Source organism: Mastigoproctus giganteus, chromosome 1 (assembly GCF_048544385.1).
Source record: "Mastigoproctus giganteus isolate SK-2022 chromosome 1, ASM4854438v1, whole genome shotgun sequence".
NCBI lineage: Eukaryota > Metazoa > Arthropoda > Arachnida > Uropygi > Thelyphonidae > Mastigoproctus > Mastigoproctus giganteus.
This window is the reverse complement of record NC_143575.1, coordinates 42,875,558-42,897,009: the sequence shown is the minus strand read 5'-3', so window position 1 is coordinate 42,897,009 and position 21,452 is coordinate 42,875,558. Positions and strand designations below refer to the sequence as shown.

General features: G+C 38.3%; 1 protein-coding gene across 1 annotated transcript in view; it reads right to left on the bottom strand.

Moving 5' to 3' along the window:
- HERC2 (E3 ubiquitin-protein ligase HERC2) overlaps positions 1–21,452 on the bottom strand; it is a 971,627-nt gene that overhangs the window by 230,052 nt on the left and 720,123 nt on the right. Inside the window, exon 65 of the mRNA XM_090372402.1 lies at positions 4,422–4,564. Within this exon, the coding sequence (XP_090228528.1) occupies positions 4,422–4,564 (143 nt within the window). The remainder of the gene's footprint in view (positions 1–4,421; positions 4,565–21,452) is intronic.

Below are 21,452 nucleotides of genomic sequence, written 5' to 3'. Positions count from 1 at the left end.
TAGAGGTGGGTCCTTTGAATAAATTTGGGGATGAACCAGACAAGCTGATAGAGGAGATGGACAGGTAAAATGGGAAGTGATGGGTGGTGGTTTTTTTTTTTTTTTTTGCTAATGCAGTATAAGATTGCTTTCTTGCATTGTTTGCCACTACTAATACTGTGGCAGGGTATCAGTAGAGGCAAATGTCAAGAATTTTTAACGTAGAAGCTACTGATTTTAATTGTAGAAGCTACTAGACCTAATGGAAGTCAGATGAACTGATGACACCAGTGGCAGAGAAGAAAATGCACGAGATGATTATAAATTATCAGGGAAAACAGAAACCTAGTCAGTAAGTACAAACTACTATGCAATCAGTCATAAAGGGGATTAGGCAGACTTAAGCAGATTACAAGTCTGCTTATGTTAACACCAGATGGAAAGGGATGAACTACATTGATTCACTAGTATGAATGGCATAACTATTGATGATCCTGTTCAAGTTGCTGAAAACAGAATAAATATACAGCAATACCTCGCTTAGCATGGCTTCAAACAGCATGGGTTTCACTATAACACAGTTTTCAATTAAGTTTAAGTTGAAAATTTACTGTACATATTAAAACTCATTCAATAGCTTAGACAAGTACTATACATATATGCTGAAGTGCCAATTCTATTGTCTACCATGCACATGTGACAATAGCTCCCTTCAGGCAGTCAGCTGCAACGTGCAACAGTGTTCAGTATTCTTAATTTCATCCTGACAAGACAACACGATAGTTTTTCAAACTTTTCATTTCAAAATTTATTTTTTACCCCTTTAAATACGATCAAAAATATATCTGCATCTTGGCTAGAAATCACTGCCAACAACATGCATTCTCTTTGGCAGCATGTTTTGCCCCATTTGGTAAATGATTTCACTGGTTTTGAATTGCAAATTCAGATAATTTCCAAAGACATTGTGAAGGTCGGAAAAGACTTGGGATTCGAAACTTTGGAAACTGCCCATGTAAGTGACTGCATCGACTCACATGTAACTTAGATGATGCAACTCTCTTGAAATTGATGAGCAAACTGCATATGCAGAAGAGGAAAACAATTCTGAAGTGGATAACACTGAAGTACCACCAAAACAATTTTCAACAGAAGAACTGGAGAAAGTTTTTTGGGGGGATGACATGGCCTGTAAGGTAATTATGAATGGAGATCCAAACGTTGAATGTAGCATTAACTGCAAATTTTACGAGATGGGATTCGATGCTACAAAGACTTGTATACTGAGAAAAAGAAGAGGTATTTCATTTAGGTTATTTATTTAGGTATTTCAATAAACAACTGCTTTTTTAAAGCTTTTTTCTCATCTCTCACGATGTTACCTTTTCATTAATAAAATTTTTGCAATTTTTTTTTAAAATTTCAAATTCTTTTAATTGGCTATCAAGCACAAATTGTTTATAGATTTATCATAATTTGTTTATAGACTGTTTCTCTGGTATGCATTCAATTAAAACCCATTATAACTCAATCAGCACGGTTTCACATAACATGGAATAGTTTCGGTCCCAATTATCAGTGCTATGCAGGGTATTGCTGTATTGCATCTGCATTCATATGTGAATGTTTATAGGGATGGAGATATTAGAAGTATACCAAACTATAACTGTGAGATAAATAATTTTGTGGAGCAGGCCTCTTGAACCGTGCTGCACTAAGGGAAATGTACAAACCAGCATGGACAGTGTAATGATCTCAGGTTCTCTGGTACCCACTGATCAGCACCTCATTGGCAACTCAAACAGATGCATCATTTCTGACCATGTGCACCCATTTAAGGTGACTCTCTTCTTAGACCACCAAGGCATCTTTCAACAAGACAAAAAAAAATTTTGCGACATGGTGCTACAATGGTGTTTGTTCAACAAGCATTCTAGCATATTCATCCTCCCATGGTCATCAAACTTGACCACCCTCAGGCAATTAAACATGTGTGTGAGGGCATGGATGTGGCTATTTGGATTCAGTACTACTGATTACCTATAAATTGTAAAAAGCAGAGGTAAGCACAGATTACAATACCCGTGGATTCCCTCCAGCAACTGTGCATATTTATTATTTATTTTTGTCATTTTAGCATAAAGAATCTTATGCAAAAATAACACTATGATGAATTAATTCACAATATAATCAAGAAATAAGCTGCTATTTAATAATTACAAGAAAATAACTCTCAAATTTTAAATTTCATTACTTAATAACAATCTAAAAATTTCTATTAAAATTATTGCAGGTCTTCGTCAATGGTATACTGTTAATCCTGCTGCATATCATAACAACATGTAAAAATGGTTTTGCCTTCCTCTTATGATGCTCATAAAGTGCATGCATGGCATACTGGCTTGTAGAAGTTCATCACTGTTGGTAGCCACTTGCATCGTTATTCATGGTTTACCTTTCTGAATTCTTTATAAAAATGCCTCACTGCAGCCATAAATCTAAGCTTTGTCAAAGCACAGTATTGGTAGCTAGAGTAATAGCTATTAGTATTAATGATTTTCTTATCTTTGACTCATTGCAATGGTCATGACAAATGATTTTAGGTAATCATATTTCACTTACTAAGGAAGAAAAGACTACTTGTCAGCAGCAAAACATCAGTCATTGCTGTTTCTCCTGCTGAATTACCATCTGCAAAACAGAAGAAATTTGCTAACATCAGACTTGAATTAATGAATGCTGCAATTTTCAGAAAATACACAGAATACAAAAAGCGATGGAATAAATTAAGAAACAAGCTTGATGAGTATAACGTTGAACTATGTAGCAAGCTGATGAACACATTCAGAGTGGTTTGGACGAAGGAAGTTGAAATAACAAAGCCAGCTCAGAATAAGTGTCCATGGAATATCTATTAAAAAAAGCATGCAAAAACAATGAATGTCTCTGTGATAGTGAGTGGGATGAGTTCTAACAGAGTAATCATTTTGTGGTCACTCCACAGATGTGAGAACAGTATTCTATATGAAGAAGTTACTTGTATAGAAATAGAAACTGTAGAGGAAAAAGTAATGCTGAGTGCAACTGAGAAAGCCTAGTCGTCTTGAATGTGCAGGAAACGTTATTTGATACACATCAAAGTAGCACACAGAAGTTAATATTAATTCAGTTAAGGAGATGTATTTTTATCTAGTTCTTTTAAATTGATGCCTTGGAGTTGATGAATGGATGAGATACTGTTTCTTCTATAGCTATATTTAATATGCTGGGTGAAAAGCATTAGCATAGGATTGTTAACAACTGCATTATATAAAAAAATACTACCGCTGATGTGAATTAACCAATTACTTAAGGTTACAGAATGAAAAATTGGCTTAGTGAAGATAAAATCCAAAGGAGATTTATACTTATCTACAGAACAACTGTCTGGTGAACTGAATGTAATAGGAGATAGGTGAAAATTCCCTTATTTAGAATTCAATAAAATGAAGAATATAATGCCTTTCCACCAACATATTAGGCACAGACAAATTTGTTTAACTTGGAATCATCTGAATAAAAAGAATTATTTAAAATCTCGGATTTTCATTTCTCATTAAATGTAGAAATCCTAATAGTTACCTAGCAGCTTCTAGCTGAAAGAAAGAACACATGTTGGGGGAATTCAAAGCTATCTGAAGTCACAGTTTTATACTGCACTTATTAAATATGCAATAGTCAAGAGACTCTCATGGTATAGTTGCACACCATTAGGTCTGTTTAGTAAAAAATACATATTTAAGTTTAAAATGTTTACTTCCTATAGGAGTCTCAGAAGTAATGGATACTGCAATTGATTGGAAATCTATTTTCAGAAACTGCTGAGATTTATTTAAAATTAAAATACTGTAATTAAAATAATTATTCTATTTATTTTATTGTTAAAATTTTCACATTTCTGATAGTACAATTTGAACTTTCAGAAATAAATGACTAAGATATATCTTCTCACTCTGCTAAACAAGTCTTCATCATCATTTTTAAGAGAAACAGCCAGAATATGAAATGTCCTTACTGCTTCAATGCTTTTTACTACTGGCTTTTCACTTAATTCTATTATATCTCTTTTGCTTGAACCTAACAACCAATTATGAGACTAATTACATAAGTTCACCTGAATCCAGTCTAAAAATAGAACTACTGATAGCAGTTCATAGCATCCTACAATGCTTAGGATTCTAACAGTATGGCATTAAGACCCTTGCTAGGTAACACTTTGCAGCTCTACTAAATAAATATGTAATTCCTCAGGAGGCTGTATTCAACTCACCAACTACAGTCTGGGAACACCTGCTATAAGTGAAATGCAAATAAAAGTGATAGAATTGGATGATTAAGTTGTAGTAATTTATTCATTATATCATAAAAAATTAAAAAATAAAAAAAACTTGAAAAACACTTACAAAAGGATTTGCAATGGAGGTTTCTTCAGGTGAAAAGTCAATATCTGGACTATTAAGAAGTCTGCTTATGTTCAGAATTTTACCTACACCAGATGTCATAAGTCTACGTAATCGATGAAGAACCCACATTCTCTGGGAAGATGCTATAATAAAAAAGTATTTACCTGATTACCAAAGTTCCAAGGTACAAGTGAATAAAATCTAACATTATTACTTTGGAAACCCAACTGTTACTGAACTTCTTCACTTCAATATTCAACAACCAATAAAAATTCACTAAGAGAGGGCTCACCCACATGTGGCAAACTCATTCATGAACGGGTTAATATTTCAGGCAATTTACATTTTAAGTTTAAAGGGGTTTTATGTATTTGTGAGGAGGGGATATTTTCTTTAAAAAAAATTTAAATGTTAAAAGCTGCAAATATTAGCATTAGGAGAGGCATACGATGCAAGAAAGCAAGCTTATGCAGCATCAGCCAAAAAAAAAAAAAAAAAAACCTCTTCTCATTTCACCCATCCATTCATTCCAAATGCTTGTCTTGAATTTATTATTATTATTAGCCATATGGTGCAAGGAAGACTGAGGCTTATGCTGCACCAGCCAACTACCCGCTGGCTAGCAGGTAGTTGATTGCTGGAATTGGTGGATGTCTATTTCACAACTGTCTTTCCTCAATTTCAGTTTATGGCTTCTCAGGTTTATAATCTGTTTGTTTGTTTTAGGGCTTTACGGCGCAAGGACAGCAAAGGCCATAATGCGCCTAGGTATAGTGATATTAAGATACATAGTTCTATCTGTATAGATGATATTCAAAATTATATCGTGTTGTATAGTTTTATCTGTTTGAGGAAATCGAAAATTTTGGTCACGTGGTGTGTCTGCTAGTAGGTCAGAAATGCTGAGTGAGGTATTCGTCGTGGGAAATGTGATAAACATAGCTTGTCACTCAGTACTGTACTTGGGACAAACAATAAGTAGATGATGGACAGTGAGCTGGGGGTTACAGTTTGTACACGATGGCGGGTCAGTGCCTGCAAGCAAATAAAGATGTGTTAGGTGCGTGTGGCCTATCCTTAATCAGGCTAGTACAACTTCTTCATGTCGGTTTTCACGTATACTAGATCTCCATGGTTTAAGACCTTTTTTTATGCCAAGTAGCTTATTGTTGACCTGATTCTGCCAGATATGTTGCCATTTTTCAAGGCATCGTTTATTTATAATGTACTTATAGTCAGATGCAGGTGTAGTGAAGGATTGGTCTATAGGATCAGTAGCAGTTTTGGCAGCTAGGTCGGCCTGTTCATTTCCAGGAATTCCAGCGTGACCAGGGATCCAACATAACAGAACTTGATGTTTATTCTGGTTTAACTTAGTCAGAGTATTCCAGATCTGTCTAAGTAAGGGGTTATCATTTTTTGTATTGCGTTGTATGGCTTGGATAGCACTAATGGAGTCGGTATAAATAACGCTGTGCAGTTTAGTTCTTGAGAGTGTGTAGTTTAAGGCCATGTGGAGTGCACAGGGTTCTGCAGTATAGCTGCTACATTCAATGGGGAGTTTTTTGGACAAAGTGATGTTAGGAAATACTGCTGCTGCACCAACATGATTGTCTGTTTTAGACCCGTCTGTGTAAATTGGTGTGTACTGGCCGTGCTGGGTTCTCAATGCGGCATACATTTGCAGTATGTTCTGTTGAGATAAGGTCTGTTTTCCCCAGGCTGTCAATGAAAAGTCACACGGTGGTATATAATATGTCCAAGGTGGGACTGTATGAGAGGCAGTGGGCTGTATCTTACTAAAGTCAATTTGCCAATCGGCCTGCAATGCGCAAAGACGTATCCCGGTTGGTGGATTTATTGATGGATACGCTTGGTATAGGTTTACCCATTTAGGAGAGAAAAGTCCGTTCCAAGTGGGATGGTTTGGATGCCCTTTGAGTTTTGCTGCATAGTGTAATAAAAGCATTTGTCTGCGTAGCTGGAGGGAGGTTTCATGTGCTTCAGCATATAGGCTGTGGACAGGTGATGTACGGTATGCCCCCAGTGCAAGACGAAGAGCACTGTGGTGCACAGGATCAAGCCAGCGTAAAGCGCTTTTGTCTAGCAGAGCTATAAACTACAGAACCATAGTCTAGACGTGAACGTATTAGCGCATGGTACAACTGTAATAGTGTGTATCGGTCAGCTCCCCGTGTTGTGCCTGATAGAACTCTTAAGATATTTAGCTTTTTTAGACAGGTAATCCCGAGTGTTTTTATATGTTCCAGGAAGGTGAGTTTTTGGTCAAGTATCACACCAAGAAAGCGGACACTAGGGACAACTGGTATGATTTGATTTTCTAGTCGAAGTTCTGGGTGTGGATGTAGATTACGCTTCCTGCAAAAGTGTATACCGACAGTCTTTTGGGTTGAGAGGCGAAACCCATTGTTTTGGGCCCATTTTGCTATTTTGTTGATTGTACATTGCAGCTGGGGCGCCTCCGTAGCCAGGTGGGAAGGAGCAGCAGTGCGTAGCACACGCTTCTTGATTAGACCGGGGTTCGAGCCCGTCACCACCAAATACGGAGGATGCGGAAAGGTCAGGGAATGACCACCGCATATTCCCGGAGCAATATGGCCTTAGTTGCTAATGCTCCTAAAAACCAAAATAACAACAACAACAACAACAGCTGTCTCTCTACCATTCGCATATTAGGCGAATGGCAGGTGATACTAAAGTCATCGGCATACAGGGTAGTGCATATTGTTTGTGGCAGGTCCTGTGTTATTGAATTCATTTTTATATTAAAGAGGGTAGCACTTAGCACTGATCCTTGTGGCACTCCTTCTTCCTTCGTATGCAAAGGAATTTTGAATGAATTTTGAAGATAAGTGGTTGTGAAATCGAACTTGAAATGAGCGGTGTTGTAGGAAGTTTCTTATAAACTATGGTAGGTGTCCGCGTAATCCCAGATCGTATAGATTTCGCATTATACCATATCTCCAGGCAGTGTCAAACGCTTTTTCAATGTCAAATAGGACCATCGCAAGATGTTCTTTGCATACGAAGGCATCACGGATGTTTATTTCTGTCTTAATCAAAAGGTCAAGAGTGGATCTACCTTCACGAAAGCCACACTGCACTGGATTCATAAGGTTATTTCGAGCTAGAAACCAGGATAACCGAGCGTTGATCATTTTTTCCATTACCTTGCATATGCAGCTGGTGAGTGCAATAGGTCGATAATGCTGCGGATTTGAAGAATCTTTTCCAGGTTTTGGAAATGCCAAAACATAAGCATGCCGCCATTTGTCAGGGAAAGTGTTTTCTTTGAATATTCTGTTGTAGAGCAATAATAGTGTCTTGAGTGCAGATTCAGTAAGTTTTGCTATCATTATGTAATGTATTCCATCTGGACCTGCTGCACTGAGTTGAGTGGAGGCTAGAGCATGATGTAATTCTGACATTGTAAAAGGGAGATTGTATGCAGCACTGGAAGTTGATTCAAAATTAATTGAGTGTTTTTCACCTTGTGCTTTGAGTGTCTGGAATTGTGGCGAGTATGATGTCACAGCTGATATTGCCATGAAAGATCTATCTAGAGCGTTTGCAATCTCCTCTGGCTTTGTAATATCAGAGGCATTTACATTGAGCATGCGGAAAGTTGACACTTGGATGTTTTGCATACATACGCTGTATTTTGGCCCAAATTGTTTGGGTTTTTGTCGTTTTTGTAATTGTGGAAGCGAAACGCCTCCATGCTTCCCTTTTGTAGGTCTGTCTAACTCGTTTTGCTTTTGCCCTTGCCCTTTTAAAGCAGATCAGGTTTTCTGTTGTTGGAAACTTTCTGAAGATGTTCCATGCTCTGTTCTTCTCTTTTGTTGCGGCACTACATTCATTATTCCACCACACTTTAGAGCGGGCCGATATTTTAGTGGATCGTTTCGGAATTGCTTTGTCCGCTGCTTGCAGTATTTTGTTAGATATATGTTCTACTGCCAAGTTTATGGGTGTTTGTTGGACTTGTTTTTCTTCTAGTGTAGCTAGCTGCTTGTACATATCCCATTCAGCTTTGGAGAATATCCATTTTGGAATTCGGTAAAAAATATGGGGAACGCTTGTATCAATGTGGCATATCACAGGGTAATGATCACTGCCCAGTGGGTTGCTGTGAATAGTCCATCCGAACAGAGGGTATATGGTTGCTGAGAATAAAGAGACATCAATAGCTGAGGTAGATCCTGTAGGAAGATGCGTATAAGTGTGGACTCCATTATTGAGAGTTATCGATTGTGTTGATCAAGTAATTTTTCAATAGTTTTTCCACGCTTGTCCAGGTTATCGTTTCCCCATAGCGGATGGCGACTGTTCAGGTCTCCTAGGATACAGTAGGGTTTGGGAAGCTGGATCACTAGTTCTTCTAATTCACCGTAGCTTATGTTTTGGTTAGGTGGTAAGTATAATGAGACTATGGTTAAATCAAAGTTGACATTGATTCGTGCAGCAACTGCTTCAAGATTTGTCTTTAGTGGGATTGCTTTTGAGGGTATCTGGGAGTTGATGATCAGCGCTACTCCTCCATGTGCAAAGTTGTTCAGATTGTGGGCAACACGATCTTGCCGATGTATTATGTATTTCTGAAGGGAAACAATTATATTTGGTGTTAGATTGGTTTCTTGTAGACAGAAGGCAATAGGATCATACTGCGAAAGGAGATCTCGGATGTCAGCCAAATTACTGCGATAGCCTCTGCAGTTCCATTGTAAGAAAGTAAGCATTATTTTGGTTTAGTGGAGCCCTCGATTTGTTTTCGAGGTGCACAAGGTTTAGATCGCTCAAGTTTACCTTTTCCCTTCTTTGGGAAATAAGGTTTCGCTGTATCCATCTCCTCTTCAGTAAACAGTTCTAAAACCTGTCCATCTTGGTTTGAATTATCTTCTGAATCCATGTAGTCTGTTTGGTTTGAGTCGGGAGTGGTAGACACTGTAGTATTTTGCTGTTGAGTGGCATCTGGTTGCATTGTGATCGGCGTATTTATTGCTTTGCTTTGTTTGCTTTTTTTTTTGTTTGGGGTGTTGGCACTGGGGACAATATTGACTTTGCCCATTCAGCTAGTGACTTTGTTGGTGGTATAGTTACCTCTGTTTGGGTAGCAATTGATACGTGATTTTTGGTTATTTGGGCATAACTTGGCTTGTTAGTATTTGGAACTGGTAAGGATTTTTTAGCTTCTTGGTATGTTACATGTTCAGTTTTTTATTGCTGTATCTGTTTTTCGCGTTTCCAAAGGGGACACTCCTTTGAATACGCTGGATGGGCTTCTTTACAGTTAATGCAGTTTGGAGTTGTGTTAGTGCAGTCATTTGTAGAATGTTCAGTGGATCCACATGTGGCACAGGCAGCTGCTCCTCTGCAGACCGTCTGTGAGTGCCCAAATTTCTGGCACTTATAGCAGCGTAATGGATTTGGTATGTATGGTTTAACTCGGCAGTTAAGGTAACCGGCTTTGATCAACGTTGGTGGTTTAGGATTATCAAAAGTAAGGATTATATTCCGCGTAGGAACTAGTACATTATCCTTCTTCGTGAGAATTCGCCTTACATTGATGACTCCTCCTTCTCGTAATTCTTGTTTGAGTTCTTCATCTGACAAATTGATGAGGTCCCACTCAGTGATGACACCTCTTGACGTGTTCAAGGGAACATGTGGTGAAACGCTGACCGAAATTCCACCAAAGGATTGTAATTTTTGTAGTTGTTCAGATTGTCTGGCAGTGACAACTTCAACCAGTAGGTCTCCGGATCTTAATCGACGAACTGTCTTGGGAGTACCTATTAAGCTTTCTAGGCATTTTTGCACTAGGAAAGGGGAGAGTTTTCCAACTGGTTGTTCTTGAGTTGAATGTATAATCAAAAAGGTTGGGGTTCGGATTCTGCCTACGTCAGTCTTTTGACGTTTTGTTGCGACAGAACCAGACTCCTCTTGTTCTTGCCTTGTCAGAGTTTCTTCTCTGTACCCAGTGTTTTTCTGGGTTTTATGGACTTCTTGCTCCATTTCGTCCTGGAAGGGAGACCTTTTACCCTCCAGGTTACCAGCCCCGCCACGTGGAGGCAGGAGCAGTGCCACCTTTGTGACCAAGCGGTAGTGGGTTAGTAGTAATATGCAAAGAAAAAAAAGGGGAAAAAAAGAAAGAAGGTTACTTTTCCTCCTGTTCAAGTAAAGTGATTTCTTTACTGAAGCTTATTTAATTGATTGTTAGTGTAACGCTGTAAATAAAGAAGACGATTTTACTTATTCAAGAGAGCGCAATTCACTGGCAAAGACACTTGATCACAAAATCGCTTGGCACCTGGGGCCATGTATAATCTGAGCAAGAGGAAGAATCCCATCAGCAATGAGCAGTCTCCAGATGCTTCAATTTGCAATACTTAAGCTTTTGCTCGTAAGAATACCCCTTTGTTTCCCTCACCAGTCTTGTCGCCCTTCTCTGTACCCAGAGTCTAGCAAATTTACATCCTTCTGGTACAAGTGTGGAAGCCTAAAAGGAGGCATCCAGACCTGTATGCAGTACTCAAGGTGTGGCCTGACCACTGCCTTATACAAGGGAATAATCACCTCCTTATCCCTGCTTGCAAAATTCTTGTATATCCTTTACTAAACCCCATGACCTACTGTGGCAGCCTGTTTGCACTACTCAGAAAACTTCATATCTGCCTGCACAATTGCCCCCATGTCTCTTTCATTCTTACTACCCTGAGTGAAACATCACATAGTTGGTATGTTACTCTGGGGTTACTGCTACTCATATGCAGTACTTTGCATTTGTTAATGTTAAACTTCAGTTGCCACTTTTCAGCCCATCTGCCCAACTTTTCCAGATCCAGTTGCAGCAGCATACGTCATTACTGTTATTAACAACCCTGCTAACTTTTGTATCATCTGCAAACTTTGACATTAAGTTTGATATACCTTCACCAATATCATTTATAAATATAAAAAACAACAATGGGCCCAACACTGAACCCTGGGGTACACCACTAATAACATTAGTCCATGAAGAGCTGTGTCCATTGATTACCACTCTCTCCTCTCCCATCCAACCATCCCCCATCCATTGCAGCAACCCGCCCCAATGCCACACTGCTCTAACCCGCACAGCAGTCCCCCCCATGATTCGAAGGATCCTCCTACAACTACGGCTAAGGGCCTGCTCACTTCTCCCGCCATCCCCACCAATACAACTGGACAGATCCCATCCACCCAAGGCTCCCCATGCCCAATCTCAACAACTTCTCCCCCACCCTGCTCTCAGCCACCACAAAATCATTCAACTTCCTGTCAGAGTTTGACAAACATCTGGCCGTCTCTTCCCTGAATAACTCCTCATGTAGAGGTAAAACACTCATTCAGTACAAATTTAAAAACAAATTAAAACTGCCGACCGGGCTAGCCGGGTAGGTAAAGTGCCTGCCTGACAACTCAAAGGTCGTGGGTTCGAATCCCGCCTCGGGCTTGGATCAAAGTACTGCAAAAACCTTGGGAGGTGCATTATGGCCACAGAAGCCGATGCAACAACAACTACCAAAAAAAAAAAAAAAAAAATTAAAACTTCTCATTTGGAAACAAAAGAGGAAAGAAGTGGGGTGTGAAAATATATATATAATATTAAATTAAAAAAGCTCATTACATGCATCTATACAAATTTGTATAATTAAGTGGTACCAAATATGGTCGGAAATTAATTAAATTCTCTGGAACAGGCATGTTCAATATCAACTTGCTCTTGCGACATTTCTAAGCTTGCTTTGAAATTTCATTATCATGTTTAAAAGGAATAAACAAAATAAGTTGGAATAAATGGTTAATAAGAGATCAAAATAATTTAAAAACCAGGGCAGTACTACCAAGATAAGGAATTAAAACATGAAATATGTTAATTAATATAAGAGAAATTTTAAATAGTGAAAGCAGACAGAAACTACAGTATGATAACAGATGAGGAAAATTATGCAAAGAATAAAAAAGTAATTAAAATGCACACAATGACAATGATATGGGTAGAAGAAGGCAGATGTAAATTATTAAAAATCATTAAAAATATTTGTAAGAAAATGTACCAATTAAAAAAAAACAAATATTAATCATATTAATATGATTAAATGAACAATCTAAAAAAGTATTGGAGTTAATAAAAGGAATATTTTACAAATGTAATAATATAAAAATAAGAACAATCTATATGACTCCTCTAGTATCTAAATTAGTATGCTTCCTAGGTCGCCGCATACCATGGGCCAGAGTAAGCCGCAAATAGAAAAAAATCCAGCATTAATTAGATTCACATGCTATTGAATTATGACTTAACTATGACTCCAAATGCAACAAAGACTGGTGCCATCATTTTAGACCATTTCCACATATTATATGCTGAAAAATAAATGCAGCTAACAACCGATCACAAAATGAAGAAGGGAGTACCACGAAGAGCAGTATCTCGAAGGATGACTTTCCAACTTCACTGTCTCTCATAAAAAAAAAAAAAAAAAAAAAAAAAAAATATATATAATATGTACAGTAATATGTACACACATTATTTATATATATATATATATATATATATAAATAACGTGTGGTTTGTAAAATAAATAAAGTGTCCGTGAAAATGGAAATGAAAAGTACATAAGGTGCCAGAACTAAGAGAAGTTTAAGGGATAGTAGAAAGTGGAAGTGAAGTAGTGGTTAAACAGGAGAAAGAAGTTGAAAAACGTAGTGCAAAAATGAACTGGGACTGAGTGGGGACAAAATAAAAAGAAAAAAAAAAAAAAAGGAATATATATAAATAAATAAATAAATAAATAACACTATATTCAGATATGGGAATTTTAGCAAGTGGTCGAATCGGGGGATGGCAAATATGCAAAATCTGTATATAGTAGATGATAATATGATACATAGCCAGGAAATTCATCAGGGGACTACTGACCATGTATCAGGTGCTGCGTTTCCAAACTTGTCTGTAGTTTTAGAAAAAGGGGGACAAATATGCTGCCTTTTATCATAATACTAATAGACAAGGTAGTCCCTACGCAGTGCACAAAATGTAAATTAAAATAAATACAAATGTATGTGAAGTGCGGAAGTATAGACAAGCAAATGATATAAGGAATGGTAAATTCTAGGGGAGGGGAAGGGGAGAAAAGATGTTCAAAAGAAGGCGAAAATAGCGATAGGATTGTTATATTAACTGCTATATATTATTACTATATATATATACAGTCCATTCCGGTTATATGGGACTAGTGCATTTTGGCCCGATTAAGCGGCTGCCCCAATTATCGGAAGTTTCATGTAAACAGTTAAAAATACAATGCACACCCCCCCCCCCTTACAATTAGTTCACTGTACAATCAAATCACGTTATGGCGAACTCACCATAGTAAAGTACCGTTCACTATGCGATGTGTAGTAAGCGCCGGTCATGGTGATGACTTTTACGAATTGAATTTTAATTCTATTAAACAGCGATTCTAATTAGCAAAAATTGGAGGAATATTATCCACAGGCTATAAAAGTAAAGATATATTAAGCACAAATTTACCCTTTATTACCTTACCAATTAAAAAAATTAAATTATATGTGAAAATCAGAAGAATATATGTGATAATCGGAATAATTAATACATACAGTAATATGTACATACGAACTAGTTGACATTTCTGTTCACTGACATTTTTTGGGTGGGGTTTAAATTTAAAACAGTAAAAAGATAAGCAATCAGTAACAAAAGAACACGGCACACACAAATTTCCAGTAACATGATACGTGCAAGTGAGAACAGAGTAACGAGTTACAAAGCTTTAAAAATAGGAATGAAGAGAAGAACTGAAAATTAATTTTTTTATATGACTGAAGATTCCATGGAACTGTAAACACATTTTACCACAATAACCCACAGAATTACAGCTGTCAGTATTATCGCAAATTCAATAAGATCGAGTTTACTATCCGTTTATGATAGATTGCACTAACAGAAAAGCCCAATAAACAAGTGACTGCTAATTGTTTTTATTGTTTTATGGTTGTGACCTCCAGAAATCCGACCGAACTACGTGGTACAGTCAGAGACAATCGTAGGGTAATCACCAGTGCTGTGGTCTCCAGCCCCGATTAAACGGCATGCTGTCCCAATTAAGTGAAGTAAACCCTGGCTATTTTCTCGATTGGGTTCTGTTTTTTAAGATATGCCCCAACCGGTGGCCCGTGGGTTATTAGGGCAAAATGTGTTAACACTTCCATGGAATCTTCAATCATATAAAAAAAAATTAATTTTCAGAATCTTCTCTTCATTCCTATTTTTAAAGCTTTGTAACTTGTTACTCTGTTCTCACTTGCACGTATAGTGTTCTTTGTTATTGATTACTTATCTTTTTACTGTTTTAAATTTTAACCCCCACCCACAAATGTCAGTTAAAAGAAATGTCAACTAGTTAGCATGTACATATTACAGTGCATATTAATTATTCCGATTATCACGTATATTCTTCCGATTTTCAGGTATCATTTAATTTTTTAATTGGTAAGGCAGTAAAAGGTAAATTTGTGCTTAATATACCTGTGGATAATAGTCCTATTTTCGCTAATTAGAATCGCTGTTTAATAGAAATAAAATTTAATTCACAAATGTTCATAATGAGCAGTTACTACACATTGTACAGCGAACGGTACTTTACTATGGTGAGTTCATCGTAACGTGATTTGATTGTACAGTGAACCAATTGGAAAGTGGGAATACATTGTATTTTTAACTATTTACGTGAAACTTCGGATAATTGGGGCAGACGCTTAATAGGGCCAAAATGCACTAGTGCCGATGTGTCCCAAATAACCAGAAACGACAGTAAATATATATATACAAGGGGCCATAATTAAAGTATCCCTATTCAGAGCTGTCTGTAGCTCTAAGGAAAGATTGGAAAGATTGTGCAAGGCTCAAGGGGTAGAATTTTTTTTCAGCCTGGTCTGTACTTGTTAACAGGAGAGAGTGCTTCTACAGGGATGGGATACACTTAAATAGAAAGGGTGCAAGAACATTTGCTGATGCTATCGAGGCAGTGTTAGGCGAGTTGGAAAACTGCTAGCTTGGGGGGGATACAAGGACTAATAGATTAACAGTAGCCACTGGCAGAGGAGAAAGTGATTCTTGCACTGCTTCTATTGGAATGAGCAGCAGCCTGGAAAATAAGATGCAGGATATTTCAGAGACTGCTGGGAATCATGGGGGTACAAGTAAACACATGGGTTGTGTTAAGGTGGCTAAGAGGAAGAGCAGGTGCATGTATACTTGCGTGTACACCAACGCTAGGAGTTTGGTAAATAAATTTGATGAATTTGAGGTATTGCTCAAAACATCAAAGGCAGATATTGTTGGGATATCAGAGATGTCGTGTCACACAGATATAAGGAATGCAGAACTGGAATTTGGGGAGTACAATGTGTACAGAAAGGATAGACAGGATAGGAAGGGAGGAGAGGTTATGCTATTAGTTAAGAAACACAAAATTCAAGGAAGTGAAGCCAGTCGACATCATTGTCGAGTCAGTTTGGTGTGACATAAGCATTGGAAGATCAAAATTGAGAGTAGGAGTGTGCTATAGGCCTAATGACTCTGATGAGTACAATAAGACACTGTACAGGGAAATAGAGTGGGCCAGTAAATCAGAGAGTTTTTAATGGGGGATTTTAATTTCCCAGATATCGACTTGAATTTGTGGGTTAGTCACTCACACTAGCAAGGCTTTTGTGGATTTATTGGATGATTGTTTTCTACAGCAGCATGTTCGGGAGCCAATTAGAAGGAGTAATACTCCTGATCTGATTATCAGTAGTGATTCTTCATGCATTAAGAATCTGCAGATACAGGAACCACTAGGTGGCAGTGATCACATGTGCTGAAGTGGGATTTACTCAAAGAGGTAACTACCATCAGGGGTAAAGGGAAGGATTTTTGCTTTCATAAAGGTGACTACGATGGTCTGAGACAGTATTTAAATTCTATACAGTGGGACCAACTGATGATGTTACCAACAGCAAATTCAAAATGGGAAGCATTAAAAGAACTTATCTTGGAAGCTACAAGGCTTGACATACCAACTAAGAAATACTGTTCAAGGTTTAGGCCTAAATGGACGTCAGCAGAACTAATGAGACATATGGCATGGGATACATATAACATGTGACGTAGAAGCCTATGACAGATATAAGCTGATCTGTAACCAAGTTACAAAGGAGGTTAGGCAGGCGAAGGCAGATTACAAGAAATCTTTGGCAAAGGATGCAAAGAAAAACAGCAAAGAGTTCTTTACTTATGTAAACTCTAGAAGGAAGGGGATGAATCAGATTGGTCCACTTGATATTGATGGTTCAACTGTTGATGATCCTGCTCAGGTAGCTAACAAACTAAATGAATATTTTGCATCGACATTCACACGTGAGGAGTTATTCAGGGAGGGGAATGCCAGAGGTGTATTCAACTCTGGCAGTAAGCTAGATAATCATGTAATAACTGAGAGTAAAGTGAACGAGAAATTGTTGAAGATAAACCCAAGAAAGGCACCCGGGGTGGATGGGATCTATCCAGTTATATTAAAGGAGGCAGCAAAGGAAGTAAGCAAACCCTTAGCCATAATTATGAGAACTTCCTTGGACTCAGGGGAGTTACCCATAGAGATGGGTACCTCCCACTCAGAGATGTGCAAATATGACCCCAATTCACAAAGGAAGATGAAAGGCTGACACAAGTAATTATACACCTGTGCGTTTAACTTCTGTTCTAGGAAAATTAATGGAGACACTGGTTAAAGAAGCACTGAGGATCACCTAGACAAGACTTCAGTTATAGCTCGGAACCAGCATGGTTTTGTTAAGGGAAAGTCTTGCCTGACCAATTTGATTGGATATTACGATGCAGTGACAAAAGAACTGGATGCAGGGAATAATTTTGATATTATATACTTGGATCTTAGAAAGGCTTTTGATACTGTTGCATATGGAAGACTGCTCGGCATATTGGAGCAGTGTGGCATTGGAGGCAAATTGCTGCTACGGATAAAGGGGTGGTTGAGGGGCACAATACAGAGTGGTAATCAATGAACACTGCTCATCGTGGACTAATGTTATTAGTGGAGTCCCACAGGATTCAGTGTTGAGTCCATTATTGTTTTCTGTATTTATAAATAATATTGATGATGGTATATCAAGCTTAATGTCCAAGTTTGCAGACGATACAAAGGTTGGCAGGGTTGTTAAGGACACTACTGACGCTATGCTGCTGCAACAGGATCTGGAAAGGTTGAGCAGATGGGCTGAGAGGTGGCAAATAAAGTTTAACATTGACAAATGTAAAGTACTACATATGGGAAACAGCAACCCCAGACCAACGTATCAACTCTGTGGTACTACACTGACAGTGCTAGAAATGAAAAGGACCTGGGGGTAATTGTGCAGGAAGATAGGAAGTTTTCTAAGCAGCGCAGACGAGCTGCAAGAGTAGCTCATGGAGTCTTATCAATGATATAAAGGAATTTTTCTAGCAGGGATAAGGAGGTGATTATTCCCTTGTATAAGGCAATGGTCAGGCCACACCTTGAGTACTGTATACAGGTCTGGAGGCCTCATTTAAAGAAGGATGTAGAGCTGCTGGAACGAGTACGGAGAAGGGCAACAAGATTAGTGAATAGAACAAAGGGTTGCTTTTACGAAGAAAGGCTTAAGTTCTGCAAATTACAGTGTCTGGAGACTAGGCACCGGCGAGGTGATCTGATAGAGGTGTATAAAGCCTTGAATGGTTTGAGCATGATCAATACCGATGGGATTCTTCCTCTTGCTCAGAATAATCACCTGAGAGGGCATAAATTCAAATTGAGGAAAGACAGATGTAGGATAGATGTGTGGAAATTTGCCTTTAGCTGGCGGGTAGTTGGTTGGTGGAACAGACTTCCATCCCTTGTTGTGGAAGTTGATAGACCAAATAAACTTAAGGCTCAGCTGAACAGGTATTTCGAACGAGTGGAGGGATGAAGTGGAAGCATTTTTTTTTTTTTCTCTCTCTTTTTTTTTGGCTGATGCTGCATAAGCTTGCTTTCTTGCATCATACAGTAGTAGTAGTAGTGGCATGTGAAGCAAGAAAGCAAGTGTATGAGCTTATGCAGCATCAGCCAAAAAAAAAAAAAAAAAAATTCACACCATTCCTTCCAAATGCCTGTCCAGTTCCTCCTTAAATTTATTTAACCTATCAACTTCCACGACAGATGGAAGTTTGTTCCAGCAATTAACCACCCACTGGCTAAAGGCAAATTTTCGCACATCTATTCTGCATCTGTCGTTTCTTAATTTAAATTTATGCCCCCTTAGGTTCGTAATCTGAACAAGTGGAAGGATCCCATCAGATCCTCTCAACCCATTCAACCGTGCAGGTGCATAGTCTCCAGCCACTACAATTTGCAGAACTTAAGCCCCTCTTAGTAAGAGGATCCCTTCATTCCCCCTCACCAATCTTGTTGCCCTTCTCTGAACACTCTCAAGCAAATCTAAATCCTTCCTAAAATGAGACTTCCAGACCTGTATGCAGTACTCAAGGCATGGCCTGACCATTGTTTATACAGAGGGAAAATCACCTCCTTTTCCCTGCTAGCAAAATTCCTATATATCATTGACAAAACGCCATGACCTGCCCTGGCAGCTTGTCTGCATTGCTCAGAAAACTTCATATCTGACTGCACAATTACACCCAGGTCTTTTTCATTTTCTACCACCTTAAGTGTAGTACCACACAGTTGGTACGTTTCTCTGGGTTTACTTCTACCCACATGCAGTACTTTGCATTTGTCAAGGTTAAACTTCAGTTGCCACTTCTTAGCCCATCTGCCCAAATTATCTAGATCCTGTTCCAGTAGCACACTGCCATTACTGTCATTAACAACCCTGCCAAACTCTGTATCATCTGCAAACTTCAACGCTAAACCTGATATACCTTCATCAATATCATTGATAAATATACAAAACAACAGAGGACCCAACACCGAACCCTGTGGGACTCCACTAATAACATTAGTCCACGAAGAGCAGCACCCATTAATTACCACCCTCTGTCTTCTCCCACTCAACCATCCTTTAATCCATTGTAGCAACTTACCCTTAATACCATTCTGCTCCAATTTGTACAACAGTCTTCCTTGTGCAACGGTATCAAAAGCTTTTCTGAAATCGAAATATATGATATCAAAATTATTTTTTGCATCCAGTTCCTTTGTAACCACATCATAATATCCTATCAAATTTGTCAGACAAGACTTTCCCGTAACAAACCCATGCTGTGTCTGCATTATTGCTTCAGTCTTGTCTAGATGATCCTGCAATGCATCTTTAACCAGTGAGTCCGTTATTTTACTCGGAACAGAAGCTAAACTAACTGGTTTGTAATTACTCGTGTCACCCTTCGATCCCCCTTTGTGAATTGGGGAAACATTTGCACATCTCCAGTCCGTGAGATGTCCAAGGATGCCCTCATAATTATGGCTAAGGATTTGCTTAGTTGCTTTTCCGCCTCCTTTAATATCACTGGATAGATCCCATCCACCCCAGGCGCCTTTCTTATGTTTGACTTCAACAATTTCTCCTCCACTTTGCTCTCGGTTATTACAAAATCATTAAGCACCCTGCTACAATTTGATAGCCTTCTGCCATTTTCAAACCTTAATAACTCCTCATGTGTGAATGTAGATGCAAAATACACATTCAGTTTGTTTGCTATCTGAGCAGGATCATCAACAGTCGAATCATCGATATCAAGTGGACCAATCTAATTCATCCCCTTCCTTTTAGAGTGTATATAAGTAAAGAAATCCTTGCTGTTTTTCTTAGCATCTTTTGCCAAAGATTTCTTGTAATCTGCCTTCGCCTGTCTAACCTCCTTTGTGACCTGATTACAGACTAGCTTATATCTGCCATAGGCTTCTGAGTCGCTTGATAATTTATATGCATCTCATGCATTTTTATTCTCTATCACGAGTCTCATTAGTCCATTTGATATCATTTAGGCTTAAACCTTGAACAATATTTCTTAATAGGTATGAAACTTTTAGTAGCATCCACAATTAATTCCTTGAATGCTTCCCACTTAGAATTTACTGTTGGTAACATCGTCAGTTGATCCCACTGAACAGAATTTAAAAACTTTCTGAGGCCACTGTACTCACCTTGACGAAAGTAAAAACCCTTTCCTTTACCCCTGATGGTAATTATATCTTTAAGTAAATCCCACATCAGTACACTGTGATCACTGCCACCTAGCGGTACCTTTATCTGCAAATTCTTAATACACGAATGATCACTGCTGATAACCAGATCAAGAGTATTACGCTCTCTGGTTGCCTCAAAAACATGCTGCTGCAGAAAACAATCATCCAATAAATCCAAAAAAGTCTTATAGTATGTGAGTCACCAATCCACAAGTTTCAGTCAATATCTGGGAAGTTAAAATCCCCTATTATAAGACATTCTGATTTACTAGCCCACTCTATTTCTCTGTACAATTGTTCATTGTACTCATTCGAGTCATTAGGTCTATAACACACCCCTACTCTTATTTTTGCTTTCGCAGTGCTTATGTCACACCAAACTGACTCAAATAGCTCCTCCCTTCCTAACCTGTCTATCCTTGCTGTACACATTGTACTCTCCAAATTCCAGTTCTGCATTTCTTATATCTGTGTGACACCATGTCTCTGCTATCCCAACAATATCCGCCTTTGATGTCTTGACAGCACTTCAAATTCATCAAATTTATTTACTATATTTCTAGCATTAGTATACATGCAAGTATACATGCACCTATTCTTATTCTTAGTTACCCTAACACATCCCATATACCCACCTGTTTCACAATGACTGCCATCAGTCCCTGACACCCCCAGCACCAGGTCGCTACTTATTCTAATAGAAGTTGTGCAAGAATCACCTTCACCTCTGCCTGCGGCTACTTTTAACGTTTTA